We start from the raw sequence: 14,888 nt of genomic DNA, 5'->3' as shown, positions 1-14,888 counted from the left end.
TTGAAGTCTTTTCTGTTCACCAAGCCTGCATTTATTTGATCCAAAGTACAGCAAAAACAGGAAAATTTTGAAATAGTTTTACTATTTAAAATGACTGCTTTCTATTTGAAAATATTTTAAAATGTAATTTATTCCTGTGATTTTTAAAGCTGAATTTTTAGCATCATTACTCCAGTTACATGATCCTTCAAAAATCATTCTAAGATTCTTATTTGCTGTTCAAGAAACATTTATTACGTTGAAAACTGCTGAAAAGTTTTTGTCAGGTTTCTTTGGTGAATAGAAAGTTCAGAAGAAGAGCATTTATCTGAAATAGAAATCGTCTGTAACATTATAAATTACTTTTAATCAATTTAAAGCATCCTTGCTAAATAAAAGCCAATATAAAATAAAAGCTGATATCTGAATCTATTCATCCAATAACCCTGAAAAAATTTACTCAACCGTTCTAAATATTGAAAATAATTTTAATAAAAAAAAGTTTCTTGAACAGCAAATCAGCATATTAGAATGATTTCTGAAGGATCATGTGACACTGAAGACTGGAGTAATGATGCTGAACATTTAGCTTTGATCACAGGAATAAAATACATTTTAAAATATATGCAAATAGAAAGCAGTCATTTTAAATAGTAAAAATATTTCACAATAATACTGCTTTTGCTGTATTTAGGATCAAATAAATGCAGGCTTGGTGAGTGGAAGAGGCTTCTTTAGAAAACATTAAAAATCTCACTGTTCAAAAACTTTTGACTGGGAGTGTATATGTAGACTTGGTGAGCACATGAGTCTTAAAAACATTAAAAACAAAAAAAAAAAAAAAAAAAAAAAACACTTATCAACCCCAAACTTTTGAATGGTATTTTAAATACTAGTAGTAAATACTAACATTCTAGAATCATTCATCTTAAGTTTTGAGTTCTTTGAGATGATACTTTAAAAACTTGCATATGAATGTTCATTCATTCAGAAATGACAAAAACCCCTGTTAACACATCATATTTGTCAATTAGCACCTGAGTGAGCAAATTCACAAATAAATCAGCTTAACATTGTTGTAACATCTGCCAGGGAACATTTTAGAAAAGAGGTTCAGATGTGCAAACACTTGAAATGTGACATGTTCCAGATGAAAACGGACATGTCGAGCAGACGTCACATTGACGTACGTACGTGCGTGCGTGTCAGGAACTGAACATCAAGCAGAAAACCTCTCCCAAGGCTGTTCTGAATAAATTCAGGAAGCACATGACAAAATTCTAAAAGCACTGAAATCAGATGGTTTCATACATATTTACCGATTTCATGGAAGAATCTCATTTACACATCCATGTAATCTTGAATTACATAAGATCCTCTAAATAATACGAGGATCGCTGCTTGCCTCTGTTTTGAAACGTGTGTTTAATTTGTCGGATTCCTTTGGTCAACAGCTGAATGTCTGCCTTCAACCACGAGACTGGAAAAAAGCTATTTTGTTATCTACAAAAAAAATGAAAACGATGACTTGGGAGTAACCATCACATTGATACAAAAGGTTTGGAGGCTTTCCAAACTGTGAAAGGACAGACCGGGAAATCCAGGGCCCCTGGCTACCACCATGTACCTCTCGTTTAAGGCACGTTGTGGCTGCTGTAGCTCGACTGGAATGATGGACCTCAGTTCTGATTGGAAAACTACAGACTCTCACACAGACAAACCCAAAACCAGTTGGGCCACTCATACTTTCACATGAGCTTGTGGACAATGCTTGTTGGTCCACTGCTCTTAAACAGTGCGCGGTGAACCGTACAGTACGCGCTGTACAGACAATGCGTCCTATAATAAAAAAGGCCCTACGACATTCAGTTTTACAGTATTGCAATTCAGTATTTACATGTAACAACTGTTCGGCTAGTCACCATATCGCTTGATACTCAAGTGCCACATTTGTATTATTAGTACATATACATAAAACAATTACATACCCAAGGAAAGTAAAAACAAACACAAAGTAGTGCAATAAATGTAAAAAATGATGCCAATACATTTGGTCCAAGGGTCTGGAGGGAAAAACACCACCAGACAATACTGTACAAAAAGTGTTGATTGTAAATGACGTTGTATGTTGTTCGCAGATTTGTGTAAAGAGTGCATTCCTAAACATACCAAAAATCTTGATCTGAACATGTAACGGAGCGAAGTGCACAGATTCCTTCACCTGCTGAGTTGAATCTTTAATAATTTGTGTGATCAGATGAGAATTTCCACCATCTCGTTGTCCACGTCCTGCGCTGGGAGTGGCGGCGGTGGCAGGCTCTGCTGGGGGAGCGACTGCACCGGTGCTCTCCTCTCTAATGTACTGCTGTGAAACACTGGCACATCTGTAGAGTATCGAAGATAAAAAAAAAAAAAAAAAAAATTATAAAAAACTTAAGAAGCTAGTTTAATATGTCATGTTTTTTTTTAATCCAAGATTACGAGAATGAAATCGAAATGTTTCGAGAATAAAAAGTCGAAATGTTTAGAGAATGAGGTCAAAATGTTTTGAGCATTAAAAAGTCAAAATGTTTCTAGAATAAAAAGTCAATGTTTTGAGAATAAAAAAAATCTAAATGTTTCGAGAATAAAAAGTTGAACTGTTTTGAGAATAAAAAGTCAAAATGTTTCGAGAATTAAGAAGTTGAAATGTTTTGAAAATAAAAAGTTAATGTTTTGAGCATTAAAAAAAAAATCGAAATGTTTTGAGAATAAAAAGTAGAAATGTTTTGAGAATTAAGAAGTTGAAATGTTTTGAGAACTAAGAAGTTAAAATGTTTTGAGAATTAAAAAGTCGAAATGTTTTGAGAATAAAAAGTGGAAATGTTTCAAGCATAAAAAGTTGAAATGTTTTGAGAATAAAAAGTCTAAATGTTTTGAGAATAAAAAGTCTAAATGTTTCAAGCATAAAAAATTGAAATGTTTTGAGAATAAAAAGTCTAAATGTTTTGAGAATAAAAAGTTAATGTTTTGAGCATTAAAAAGTCAAAATGTTTTGAGCATAAAAAGTCGAAATGTTTTGAGAATAAAAAGTCTAAATGTTTCAAGCATAAAAATTCGAAATGTTTTGAGAATAAAAAGTAAATGTTTCAAGCATAAAAAATTGAAATGTTTTGAGAATAAAAAGTTAATGTTTTGAGCATTAAAAAGTCAAAATGTTTCGAGAATAAAAAGTCAAAATGTTTCAAGCATAAAAAGTTGAAATGTTTTGAGAATAAAAAGTCGAAATGTTTTGAGAATAAAAAGTCGAATTGTTTTGAGAATAAAAAGGTCAGTAATAAATAAACAATAAAATGCATTTGGTATGGTAAAATAATTAACATTTGTAATGATTCTGAAAGGGGGATGCAAACTTTTGACCTCAACTGTATATTATGTACAACAAAACTTTTATTTTTGAAGCAATTAATCACGATTAATCATTGCCCAGCGCTAAAAAATAACAAAAGTAATGTGATTGACAATTTTATAAACATTTTTTTTAACATTTTAGATAGGAAGTAAAGTGAGACAGATGGTGGGGGGGGCACAACACGCAACAACACGCAACAACACTGTATGTCGGCATGTTGCCCACGAGGCTACAGGTGTCACCTTTATAAATTTTTTAGCACCTTTTCTCTTGCACTCACCAGTTGCCATTCAACTAGTGGTTGCTAGATTACTTTCTCATTCTAAAAACAAAACCTGAAGAAAACACTGGTTTTTATGTGTGTGTGCGTGAGCTGTACCGGCGATGCGGTCAGGTATGTAGACTGGGCTCGGGCTGCTGATCCGGCTTGGTCCAGGTACGCTCTGCAGGGCGGGTGTGCTCGGCTTGCTGGCCTCCTGACCCTTTTCTGTCTGAGTGCAGCTGTCTCTGCTGCCGGTCTTTGAGTGTGTGGCGGCTGGCATGGGGGTGGAGGGCAGGACTGGAGATGGAGAAGAGGAGATGGACTCCGTCCTAAGAGAGTCACCTCTGAACTCTGGGCCCAACAGAACACCTGGAACACGAAGAGTGTGAACATTTCAGACATAAATGGATGGAAGAGATACATGAATACAATACATTGTATTATATTATGGCTGCAAATAAAACTTTGGAAATTGACATCATGTTTCCTCAAAAGTGGAAAAAAATGTAAAAAAAAAAAAACTTACATTTACACAGCCATTAACAACTTTCAGACACCATCTTTATTTTTTAGTTCAACTGTTGTTGTTTTTTTTTTTTAGCTAATTTTCTACCGGGGCATCTTTGAGGGTTAAAAAGTCCCACCAGTAACGCATATCAGATCTATTTCACATCACACCAGATGCACTTACCCAGACTGCCCTTCCAGCTGCGGTCTTCCCTGCGCTCCTCCGTGATAGGGCTGCTTCCGCTGAGGCCCAGAGAGTGTGACAGCAGCCCGGAGCCGCTGGAGCTGCCGGTGCCCGTGGCTATGGACATGAGGGACTTGGAGGGCCTCATGGCAGGGGCGTCTAATTTGCTAGCCGGCTCTTTCCGCGAGCGCTGATGCAGTACCTTTATCATGGCGTCCTTTTCTATGATCTGAGCGTGCAGGTTCTTGATCCTGCTCTCCATGTCCAGACAGCGGCGGTTAGCCATGAGGATCTCCTCCTCTTCTTTCTGGATACGTGCCTCCACTGAAGTGTCGTAGCTGCTGCTGGGGGAGTGGCTGATGATGGTAGAGGATGTGTCTCTGGATAGGTTAGAAAAAACAAACAAACATAAAAACCAATGAGATATAGAATAGATATTTAGTACATTTTCACTAGTTACTTTTTATTTGGTATTTTTTCAATTCCAGTTCAGTTTCAGTTTTAATTAATGGTCAGAGATAGTTTTACTTTTGTTTTTATCTAATAGTAATTTCAACTTTCAGTTTACTTTACGTTTCAGTATTTGTAATCATGCACATAGTTACTTTGACTTAAGGCATATACAAAATGAATATATGTTCTCTTATGTCTATACAGTCTTATGTCTATTGAAGTCAAAAGTTTACATACACCTTGCAGAATTTGCCAAATGTTAATTATTTTACCAAAATAAGAGGGATCATACAAAATGCATGTTATTTCTAAAGTACTGACCTAAATAAGAGATTTCACATAAAAGATATTTACATATAATCAACAAGAAAAAACAATAGTTGAATTTATAAACATGACCCTGTTCAAAAATGTACATACACTTGATTCTTGATACTGTGCTGTTACCTTGATGATGCACAGCTGGTTTTTTTTTTTGGTTTAGTTATACTTCATGAGGGCCTTGTTTGTCCTGAACTTGTTCTTCAGAAAAATCCGTCAGGTCCCACAAATTCTTTGGTTTTTCAGCATTCTTGTGGGGGTGAAAACTTTTGAACAGAATGAAGATCTGTATATTTTTCTTACTTTGCCTGAATATCATATATTTTTTCTATTTTGTACTGTCCTTCAGAAGCTACAGAAGACATCTGGATGTTTCCCAGAAGACAAAATAAGTAAAATTTACCCTGATCTTCAAATGCAAAAAGTTTTCACCCCCCGGCTGTTAATGCATCGTGTTTCCTTCTGAAGTATCAGTGAGCGTTTGAACCTTCTGTAATAGTTGCATATGAGTCCTTCAGTGTGAAAAGATGGATCTCAAAATCATACAATCATTGTTGAAAGGGGTTCAAATACACAAAAATGCTGAATAACCAACAAAATTGTGGGACCTGGAGGATTTTTCTGAAGAACTACAGGCAGTTTAATTGTTCAGGACAAACAAGGGACTCATGAACAACTATCACTAAACAAAAAACAGCTGTGGATCATTCAGGTAACAACACAATATTAAGAATCAAGTGCATGTAAACTTCTGAACGATGCCATTTTTATAAATTTAACTATTATTTTCTAATGGACTATATGTAAATATATTTTATGTGAAATCTCTTATTCAGGTCAGTACTAAATAAAAAATAACATGAATTTTGTATGACCCCTCTTATTTTGGTAAAATAATTAACATTTTGCAGATTCTGTAAGGTGTATGTAAACTTTTGACTTCAACTGTAATTTTATGTCCATTGTAGTTAAAAAAAAAAAATTTTTTCACTGTCAGTTTTTTAGGATGATAACCTAGAGATATCTTAAATAACTTGCTATATTCCTATATTGTAGGTTTAGTGTATAGCAGTAAACTTGTATACCTCTGTGTGGCCACAGAAGCAGCGGCGTCCAGCGCGAACTGTCTCATGACGCTCTCCTCCAGGTACTTCTGTTCCCATTTGGTCATGTCGGCCTCCAGGGCCAAAATCCTCTCTTCTTTTTCCCTCAGGTGCTCCATCAGAGCTGCTGTGCTGAACTCAGTACCAACTGTGTTTTGAGAACCACCCTGCCTCTGTGACAGTGAGAGAGAGAGAGACAGAAAGAACTATTAATAAATCTTATTTAAGTAATTAAATCAATTCAGTAAATCAGAACGTGGTAGTTGTGTTGCTGTCTATGCAGGGTCAGAAAGCGCTCATATTTCATCAAAACTATCCTAATTTGTGTTTCGAAGATGAATGAAGGTCTTACGATTTGGAACAACTTCAGTGTGAGTAAATAAATTTTCATTTTTGGATGAACTATTCCTTTAACGGAGTTCACATTAACGAAAGCGACAGATGCCATTTACTCCTGGTCTTTTTAAGATCTGATAGCTATGCGATCAGAGAAAACACCTGAAGTGACCAATTGTAAACAGGCTCTAAGATTTGAGTACTGCTGATCTAAAGTATTCTAATCTCATCTGAAGGTTGTTTCAGGTGTCTTGGTCAAAGAAACACCAAAGAGGAAGGATGTCCAGTGTTTGGGCCCCTAATGAAGAATACAGCTGTCTGCTGCTACTCCTCCTCCTTTTCATAGGAGCTGCAACCTTTCCTCCAGATTAGGGGTCAGTAAAAATTGGACACACAGGAAGAGGGTACACAAGGAAACAGATTATCTCCACAAGGACAGCATGAGCTCCTGCAGCCTGCAGCTGAGACTCATCCATGTATGAATGTTGTGTGTGTAGAGGAATTGGTTGCACTGGGTTTACTGCAGTTTAATACAAGGGTTTCAAACTGAGGTTCAGGGAATCTTTTTTTTTTTTTTTTTTGTCCCAGCTAAATAAACATTAGTTACATTATCAGAAGAAAAAAACTATTTTATATATGTGACCCTGGACCACAAAACTAGTCTTAAGTAGCACAGGTATATTTGTGGCAATGGCCAAAAATTCATTATATGGGTCAAAATTGTTGATTTATCTTTCATGCCAAAAATCATTATGATATTAAATAAAGATCATAATCCATGAAAATATATTTATCCTACTGTAAATATATCAAAACTTATTTTTTGATTAGTAATATGCATTGCTAAGAACTTCGGACAACTTTAAAGGAACATTCCACTTTTTTTTTGAAAATAAGCTCATTGTCCAACTCCCCCAGAGTTAAACAGTTGAGTTTTACCGTTTTCGAATCCATTCAGCCGATCTCCAGGTCTGGCGGTAGCACTTGTAGCATAGCTTAGCATAGATCATTGAATCTGATTAAACCGATAGCATCTCGCTCAAAAATGACCATATATAATGACAATATTTTTCCTATTTAAAACTTGACTCTTCTGTAGTTACATCATGTACTAAGACTGACGGAAAATGAAAAGTTGTGATTTTCTAGGCTGATATGGCTAGGAACTATACTCTCATTCCAGCGTAATAATCAAGGAACTTTGCTGCTGTACCATGGGTGCAGCAGGCGCAATGATATTACGCAGCGCCTGAAAGTGACCGGCACTAAGTTTGCGTAGATGCAGAGTTGCAGCTGGCAGAGTTGACAGCTGCGTAATATTATTGCATTCCTATCGTATATTTCCTAGTCATATCGACCTAGAAAATCGCAACTTTTCATTTTTTGTCTTTGTACACAATGTAAATACAGAAGAGTCAAGTTTTAAATAAGAAAAATATCAAAACTCTTTGGTCATTTTTGAGTGAGATGCTAACGGCCTAATCGGATTCAATGATCTATACTAAGCTATGCTACAAGTGCTACCGCCAGACCCTTGGATCGGATGAATGGATTCGAAAACGATTTTCAAATTGTTGTATCTTGGCCAAATATTGTCCTAACAAACCATACATCAATAGAAAGCTTATTTATTCCGCTTTCAAATGTTTTATGATGATGTTGATGTTGTTAAAAATCTTAATTTAAAAAAAAAAAAAAAGACCCTTATTATTTTGTGGTCCAGGGTCACATACTTACATCAGCAATGAAATCAGTACTCTATTTATTAAAGCAGAGTATGACTCATCAAGTTGGTGTTTTTAGCCATTTTACATTTATTCCAAAATAATAACTCAATGCAGTAACAATCTAAACGATATATTTTATTTCTGAACTTATGTTCAGCTATTCATTTTGATAGTGAACTCTTTTTGAGTTTTTTGAGTCATCAGTCATCAAATCTAAGTAAATACTGGTCACAGACAGAGTTTTACTTTAAATTTCACCAAGCCAATTACTCTCAAAAACTCTTACAGATGATGTTTTTATGCCACTTAAAATCGTATTTTGACGTATAAAAAAGGAGTTATATCTAAGTGAGAGTTGTCTACTTACTTTTTAAAATTAGTCTTCCCATTAACACCATTATATTGTGCATTCAGACTGATTTGTGATCATGGAATGCACACGAATACAAGAGGCGGGATTTATTGCATGAACCAATCACAGCCGAACATAACGGGTCATATCCAATCATATCGCAATGGAGGCATTGCCTCCTCTCACATGACTTTCCCCCATTCATTTTCAATTACCCCTCATCAAACTCACAGCATGCTTTAGGGAGTCTGTTAAAACTCAGTGGTCTCACAAATTCTGTTTTTTCAGCATTTTTGTTTTTGAATCCTTTCCAACAATGACTGTATGATTTTAAGATCCATCTTTTCACACTGAGGACAACTGAAAGACTTATATGCAACTATTACAGGAGGTTCAAATGCTCACTGATGCTTCAGAAGGAAACACGATGCATTAAGAGTCGGGGGTGAAAACTTTTGAACAGATGTGTACATTTTTCTTATTTTGCCTAAATATCTTTTTTTTTTATTATTATTTAGCACTGCCCTTCAGAAGCTACAGAAGATACTTGCATGTTTCCCAGAAGACAAACTAAGTTAAATTTACCCTTCGAATTCAAAAAGTTTTCACCCTCTGGCTCTTAACGCATTGCGTTTCCTTCTGAAGCATCAGTGAGAGTTTGAATATTCTGTAATAGCTGCACATGAGTCTTTCAGAGTGAAAAGATGGATCCGAAAATCATAGAGTCATTATTGGAAAGGGTTCAAATAAACAAAGTGCTGAAAAACCAAAGAATCTGTGGGACCTGAAGGATTTTTTTGAAGAACAGCAGGCAGTTTAACTGTTCAGGACAAACAAGGGACTCATGAACAACTATCACTACATGTCTTTTATGTGAAATATCTTATTCAGGTCAGTACTAAATAGAAAATAATATGCATTTTGTACGATCCCTCGTATTTTGGTAAAATAATTAACTTATTGCAGATTCTGCAAGTTGTATGTAAATGTCTGGTTTCAGCTGTATATATGTATGTCTGTGCATCTCTTACCTGTTGCATTCGCAGCGATTCGAGCTCTCTCTCCAGTCGAGTGCGCAGCCGATGCTCAAGCTGTTCTCTCTTCTCACAAGCGGCCTGAAGCTGTGCTAGAGCCTGCTGCATCCGCTCCACCTTCTCCACATATACCTGCTTTTTCTTCAGCTATACAAACAGAGAATGCAGGTTAGACACTACTGCTCACGTCACAACCAGAAAACCCCATCCACCTTACAATGCCGCCTTGTATCCTTCAACCACTCTTTCTCTTCTCTACATCTCTCAAAACCACCAGTGGTTGTAATTGCAGTCAAAATGAATGCCCCAATTTAGCTCGGGGGGGGACAACATAACACAGAAGAGTGAGAGAGAGAGAGAGAGAGCACAGAATTATTTGGCTCCCGTTTGGAAGGGGTGGGTGGAGAGGGCAAGAATTCAGCCATCCTCAAGTCCTTTCATGGCAGACAATTCAAGAGGCTTTGTTAGGGGAACAAGCGGGCGTTTGTGACAGGACAGAACAAAAGTGGAACGGCCCGGTGCATTTTGGGACGCAAGGGTGCGCGCCCCGTTCAGCGATGGCCAAAAGGCCATCTGGGAGAACGCCAAAAGAGCTCAACCACAGACTCCAACTGTTACAAACACTCAAGAGCGGAGTTCAGAAACGTCAACGCTACTTCGGTTAGAATGCTTTTTTCTCACTTTCTCTCCCTATTGAAGCTTTTTTTGGCCCCGGTAAAGGTTGTGCGGTTTTAGAGAACGTTGCAGCCAACGGTTCACTCGAGCTTGAAGATCTTAACTACAGCAATGAGGAGCTGACGGGAAGAACTTCAAAGAACTTAAGGAGGTTGAGCTTAAACATTGCGGTTGAGGACCACAGGGATGCGTTTGAGGGTAAGTGGGTTGTGACTCAATGAAATGTCCATTTAATGCTGGTTTCGATAAAGTACACCCACAACTTTGTTTATCAACAATAGACACTCATAAGCAGAAAATATTTACAGATGTTAATTCATTTCCCAAAAGGCTAAATTGTTCAATGGTCAGAGTGTTCTTAAAGCAATTTGAGTAGTATCTGGAATAGATCAAGCCCTCTCTAAAATCTCTCCAGTGAAAGGCTGCCAAACAGGCAAACTGTCTCAGTCCTTCATCTGGATGGCAGTATGATTCAGCAACTCCCTGGCCAAAATTACAAAAAAAAACAAACAAACTGTTCTTTCTGAGCTATGAGAGAATAATGGACAATCATAGGTGTAGCTTGATGTTTAAGCTCGAGAGCCAAATAGTGCCGTTCAGTTTGGTCAGTCACACTGTGCCATTTAGCAATAAACATGTTGAAAATAATGCACAATAAACATGTTTGTCAACACAACCTTAAAGAATGCTTTTCTTAAGCAAATCCAGGAGTGAATTACTCATCTACTGTTTTAAAATAGTCATTCAATTTAATGCACAATGGCACGCATAAACATTTTACTTTTAATGTTTAATAAGTCTTACTGAAAAGAGATGATTGAAAAGTTTATATTGTAAATCTATTTTTAGGTTTTGTTTTGGTCAAAAAGCAAGCATATATCTATGTAAAACCATGCAGAGCTAATTCTTAAAATTGTACATGGGTACCATAGTTTATCGATGAGCTTTACCTCCTCTTCCAGTTTGACCACTTTGGCTTGGGCGTTATTCAAGGCCTGGTCACGGATCTCTATATGTCTGCGCTGGTCCTCGTTGGTGGAGCGAAGAGAATTCAACTCCATGTCCTGCTTCTCCTTCTCTATCTGAATCTCTTTAACTGATGATTGAGTAAAACAGACATTCTGCATTTTCTTTTCCAAAAATCCAACTAAAATGTGTGCTTGCAAATTAATGCAATTTCAAAACAAATCTATAGATAATTAAAGCGATCACATTGGCTTCAAGGAAGTTCTAGATTTAGAGGACCACTCACTCTGAACCAGAAGCTGTGAGATGGTTTTGCGATTGTCCTCGGTGCCCTCGCACTCTTTTGCGGCGAGCTGCTTGTTGGCCGTTTCCATTCGGTCTATTCAAAAGAAAAAGACAATACCATCATACTTTCCCCTAATTTTATGGTTCAAAAATATCACAATGCTTCATAAAGTTCGGTCATGTGCGAAAGATTAAATCAGTGTTACCAAAACCAGAACATCTGTGTCAAACAGATTTTATATGCACATATATTCATGTAAAAGTTTATGTGGCCTCTCATTACAAAATCTGCTGGTTATTATTTATTTGTGGAGAAAACCACGACCAAGGCTTTTCAAAATATTAATGCTAAAATAAAAAATATTGAATTTTATTGAATATCATGCATATATTAAATGCAACAAACAGCTGTAACTGTTTTAACAGAGGCTTTGTGCAATATTCTCCGTCCTACCAAAAAAAACTTAGAATATGTAGCTCATATTCCAGGCCTCTTCTCACAAATGATATACCACTGGGACTGGTTGCTCAGCAAATTGGAAAACAAGAATCTAACAAACATATTATATGTGCCCAGTTCCCAAAGATTGGTCTTGACATAAGTCATTATGTGCTGTTAAAACTGGCCCAGATAAAAGAGCCATTATATAGTAGGGGTTGCTAGTTTTTTGCAATGGCAAACCATTCATCAAGGAAGCGGGCCAAACGTTAAAACAATATTTCCCCCTGTGTTAAGTCAACCAGACTGAGATGAGCATTCCAGAATCAAATGCCTTTCCCCCACTGTGCCTTAGTGCCTCTCAAAACAATTAAGATTCTATCTAGGCTTAAAATATAGATGAGAAGAGCACTACATTTAACATTATTGGATGCCAAGGACCTGCAAAAAGCAGCACACTTTAACATGTTTTCATCCATAGCACAAACACATGTGACCCTGGACCACAAAACCAGTCATTAAATTGACAGTTTTTTGATGTATGGTTTGTTCGGATAGGACAATATTTGGCCGAGATACAACTATTTGAATATCTGGAATTTGAGGGTGCAAAAAAAATCTAAATATTAAGAAAATCGCCTTTAAAGTTGTCCAAATGAAGTTCTCCGCAATGCATATTACTTTTAAAGTTTTGATACATTTACGGTAGGAAATTTACAAAATATCTTCAAAGAACATGATCTTTATTTAATATCCTAATGATTTTTGGCATAAAAGAAAAATTGATAATTTTGACCCATACAATGTATGTTTGGCTATTGCTACAAATATACCTGTGCTAGTTTTGTGGTCCAGGGTAACATATTAAGAAAAGCTATGCACTGACGTTTAACAGTTAGAACTGGGGATTTGTTGACATCCCTGACCCTAAAAATGAGCAAGAGCAACAGTGATGGATGTCTTCGCAAACACCACTAATAACTGATTGTAAGAAATCTACTTTGATAAAATCTAGACTTGAACAATAGCAAAAGTAGTATATCAAGCTACAGAAAATATGAGAAACACGGGGTGAAAGAAAGAAGGGAAAGAGAGAGAAGAAAAATTTGCTGTAAAACTCTGGGAGCTCCCTGTGGACTTAAAGTCTGGGCATACTGCCATAAATCAGGGGTTCTCTGTTCTCTGCTGGACTAAAGAACACAGTGAGGCATGATCGCAGAGGTGGCCACACTCAGGCAGAGTGGGCCTGCTGACAGCAGCAGAGGAATGAGAGTGAGAAACTGTTGCTTTAGTTTGGACTCCAAAAGATACTACACAGAGCCATGAGATAGCACACAAAAGAAAGCAAACTTAATGAAAATTAAAATGCTTTGAACTCGGATAAGAATAAGGAGCCTCTTTGAATGGAAAAGACAGAATGTTGGAGCCAGATGGGACCACCAAAACATTCTCATCTACCGAAGTGTTTCTCCATCTGACTTTCATACACATATTATTAAGTCTTGAAGCTCTACTGCAACCTGGTATATCTGACCAGTAATCCACTTCACCCTGTCAGCCATAAACAGATATACTCTAACAGAGGGTTTGCACTTACATCACGATTTGGTCAGTTACCCAGATGTGCAGCCATATTGGTGATACTCTGATGTAAACAACAGTATGGACTGCATGGTTAATGTACTACTGAATACATTGTTCTGCTAATTTATGCTGTCTAAACCATGGACAAACCATGCTGAAGCTGTTAAATAATATAGAGAAGGACTAAGTAAGCAGGAAGGGGCGCAATATTTTGACAAACTAAAGTTAATAGGTGGTAAAGATATGACGAACAGTCTTAATTAAAGGAACACTCCACTTTTTTTGAAAATAGGCTCATTGCCCAACTCCTCCGAGTTAAACAGTTGAGTTTTACCGTTTTTGAATCCATTCAGCTGATTGCTGGGTCTGGCGGTAGCACTTTTAGCATAGCTTTGCGTAGATCATTGCATCTGATTAGACCAATAGCATCTCACTCAAAAATGACCATATATAATGATGATATTTTTCCTAATTAAAACGTAACTCTTCTGCAGTTACATTGTGTACTAAGACTGACAGAAAATGAAAAGTTGCGATTTTCTAGGCTGATATGGCTAGGAACTATACTCTCATTCCGATGTAATAATCAAGGAACTTTGCTGCCGTACCATGGGTGCAGCAGGCGCAATGATATTACGCAGCGCCTGAAAGTGACCGGCACTAAGTTTGTGTAAATGCAGAGTTGCAGCCGGCAGAGTTGACAGCTGCGTAATATCATTGCACCTGCTGCACCCATGGTACGGCAGCAAAGTTCCTTGATACTCCCCTAGAGTTAACAGTTGAGTTTTACCGTTTTCGAATCCATTCAGTCGATCTCCGGGTCTGGCGGTAGCGCTTTTAGCATGGCTTAGCATAGATCACTGAATCCAATTAGATTTTTTTTTTTTTTTTTTCAAAAAAGGTGGACTGTTCCTTTAAGATATTAGCCTAACATTTCACCTACCTGACTGGAAATGATAAGCACAAACACAAATGTTGTCAAGATTCTTGCCCTGGAAATCCTGGTTCAGTTTGACAAACAGTTTTTTGCACTCTTTTCCTTGATTTGTCTATAGTACTCCAAATGTTTTTCCCGGTCTGACCAATTAGTACAGCCCAAAACATGACAATAATTTACCATTTTCAGCAGCAATAATCAGCAAAATATGCGAGTTTCATTCTGTTCAGTGGCATTGTTTACGTTCAGTGCCGCCAATACAGCCGTTTGATGACAAGTCGTCATTTCTCAAGCATAATCGAAAACAAAATTCAACTAGAGTTTAGCTTAAAAATTATGAACTATATAATAAG

At 36.9% G+C, this 14,888-nt stretch overlaps 1 protein-coding gene across 6 annotated transcripts in view; it reads right to left on the bottom strand.

The window, feature by feature from the left end:
* Positions 1 to 2,028: 2,028 nt before the first annotated feature.
* amot (angiomotin) overlaps positions 2,029 to 14,888 on the bottom strand; it is a 33,987-nt gene continuing 21,127 nt past the window's right edge. For all 6 annotated transcript variants that reach the window (XM_051092581.1, XM_051092580.1, XM_051092582.1 and 3 more), the window contains 7 exons: positions 11,577 to 11,669; positions 11,275 to 11,420; positions 9,647 to 9,796; positions 6,183 to 6,373; positions 4,324 to 4,703; positions 3,750 to 4,001; positions 2,029 to 2,363 (listed from right to left, as the gene is read on the bottom strand). In XM_051092581.1, the coding sequence (XP_050948538.1) occupies positions 2,233 to 2,363; positions 3,750 to 4,001; positions 4,324 to 4,703; positions 6,183 to 6,373; positions 9,647 to 9,796; positions 11,275 to 11,420; positions 11,577 to 11,669 (1,343 nt within the window). In that variant the 3' untranslated portion in view covers positions 2,029 to 2,232. The remainder of the gene's footprint in view (positions 2,364 to 3,749; positions 4,002 to 4,323; positions 4,704 to 6,182; positions 6,374 to 9,646; positions 9,797 to 11,274; positions 11,421 to 11,576; positions 11,670 to 14,888) is intronic.

This window comes from Labeo rohita, chromosome 21, assembly GCF_022985175.1.
Source record: "Labeo rohita strain BAU-BD-2019 chromosome 21, IGBB_LRoh.1.0, whole genome shotgun sequence".
In the NCBI taxonomy this organism is placed as follows: Eukaryota; Metazoa; Chordata; class Actinopteri; order Cypriniformes; family Cyprinidae; genus Labeo; species Labeo rohita.
This window is presented reverse-complemented; position numbering and strand designations above follow the sequence as displayed.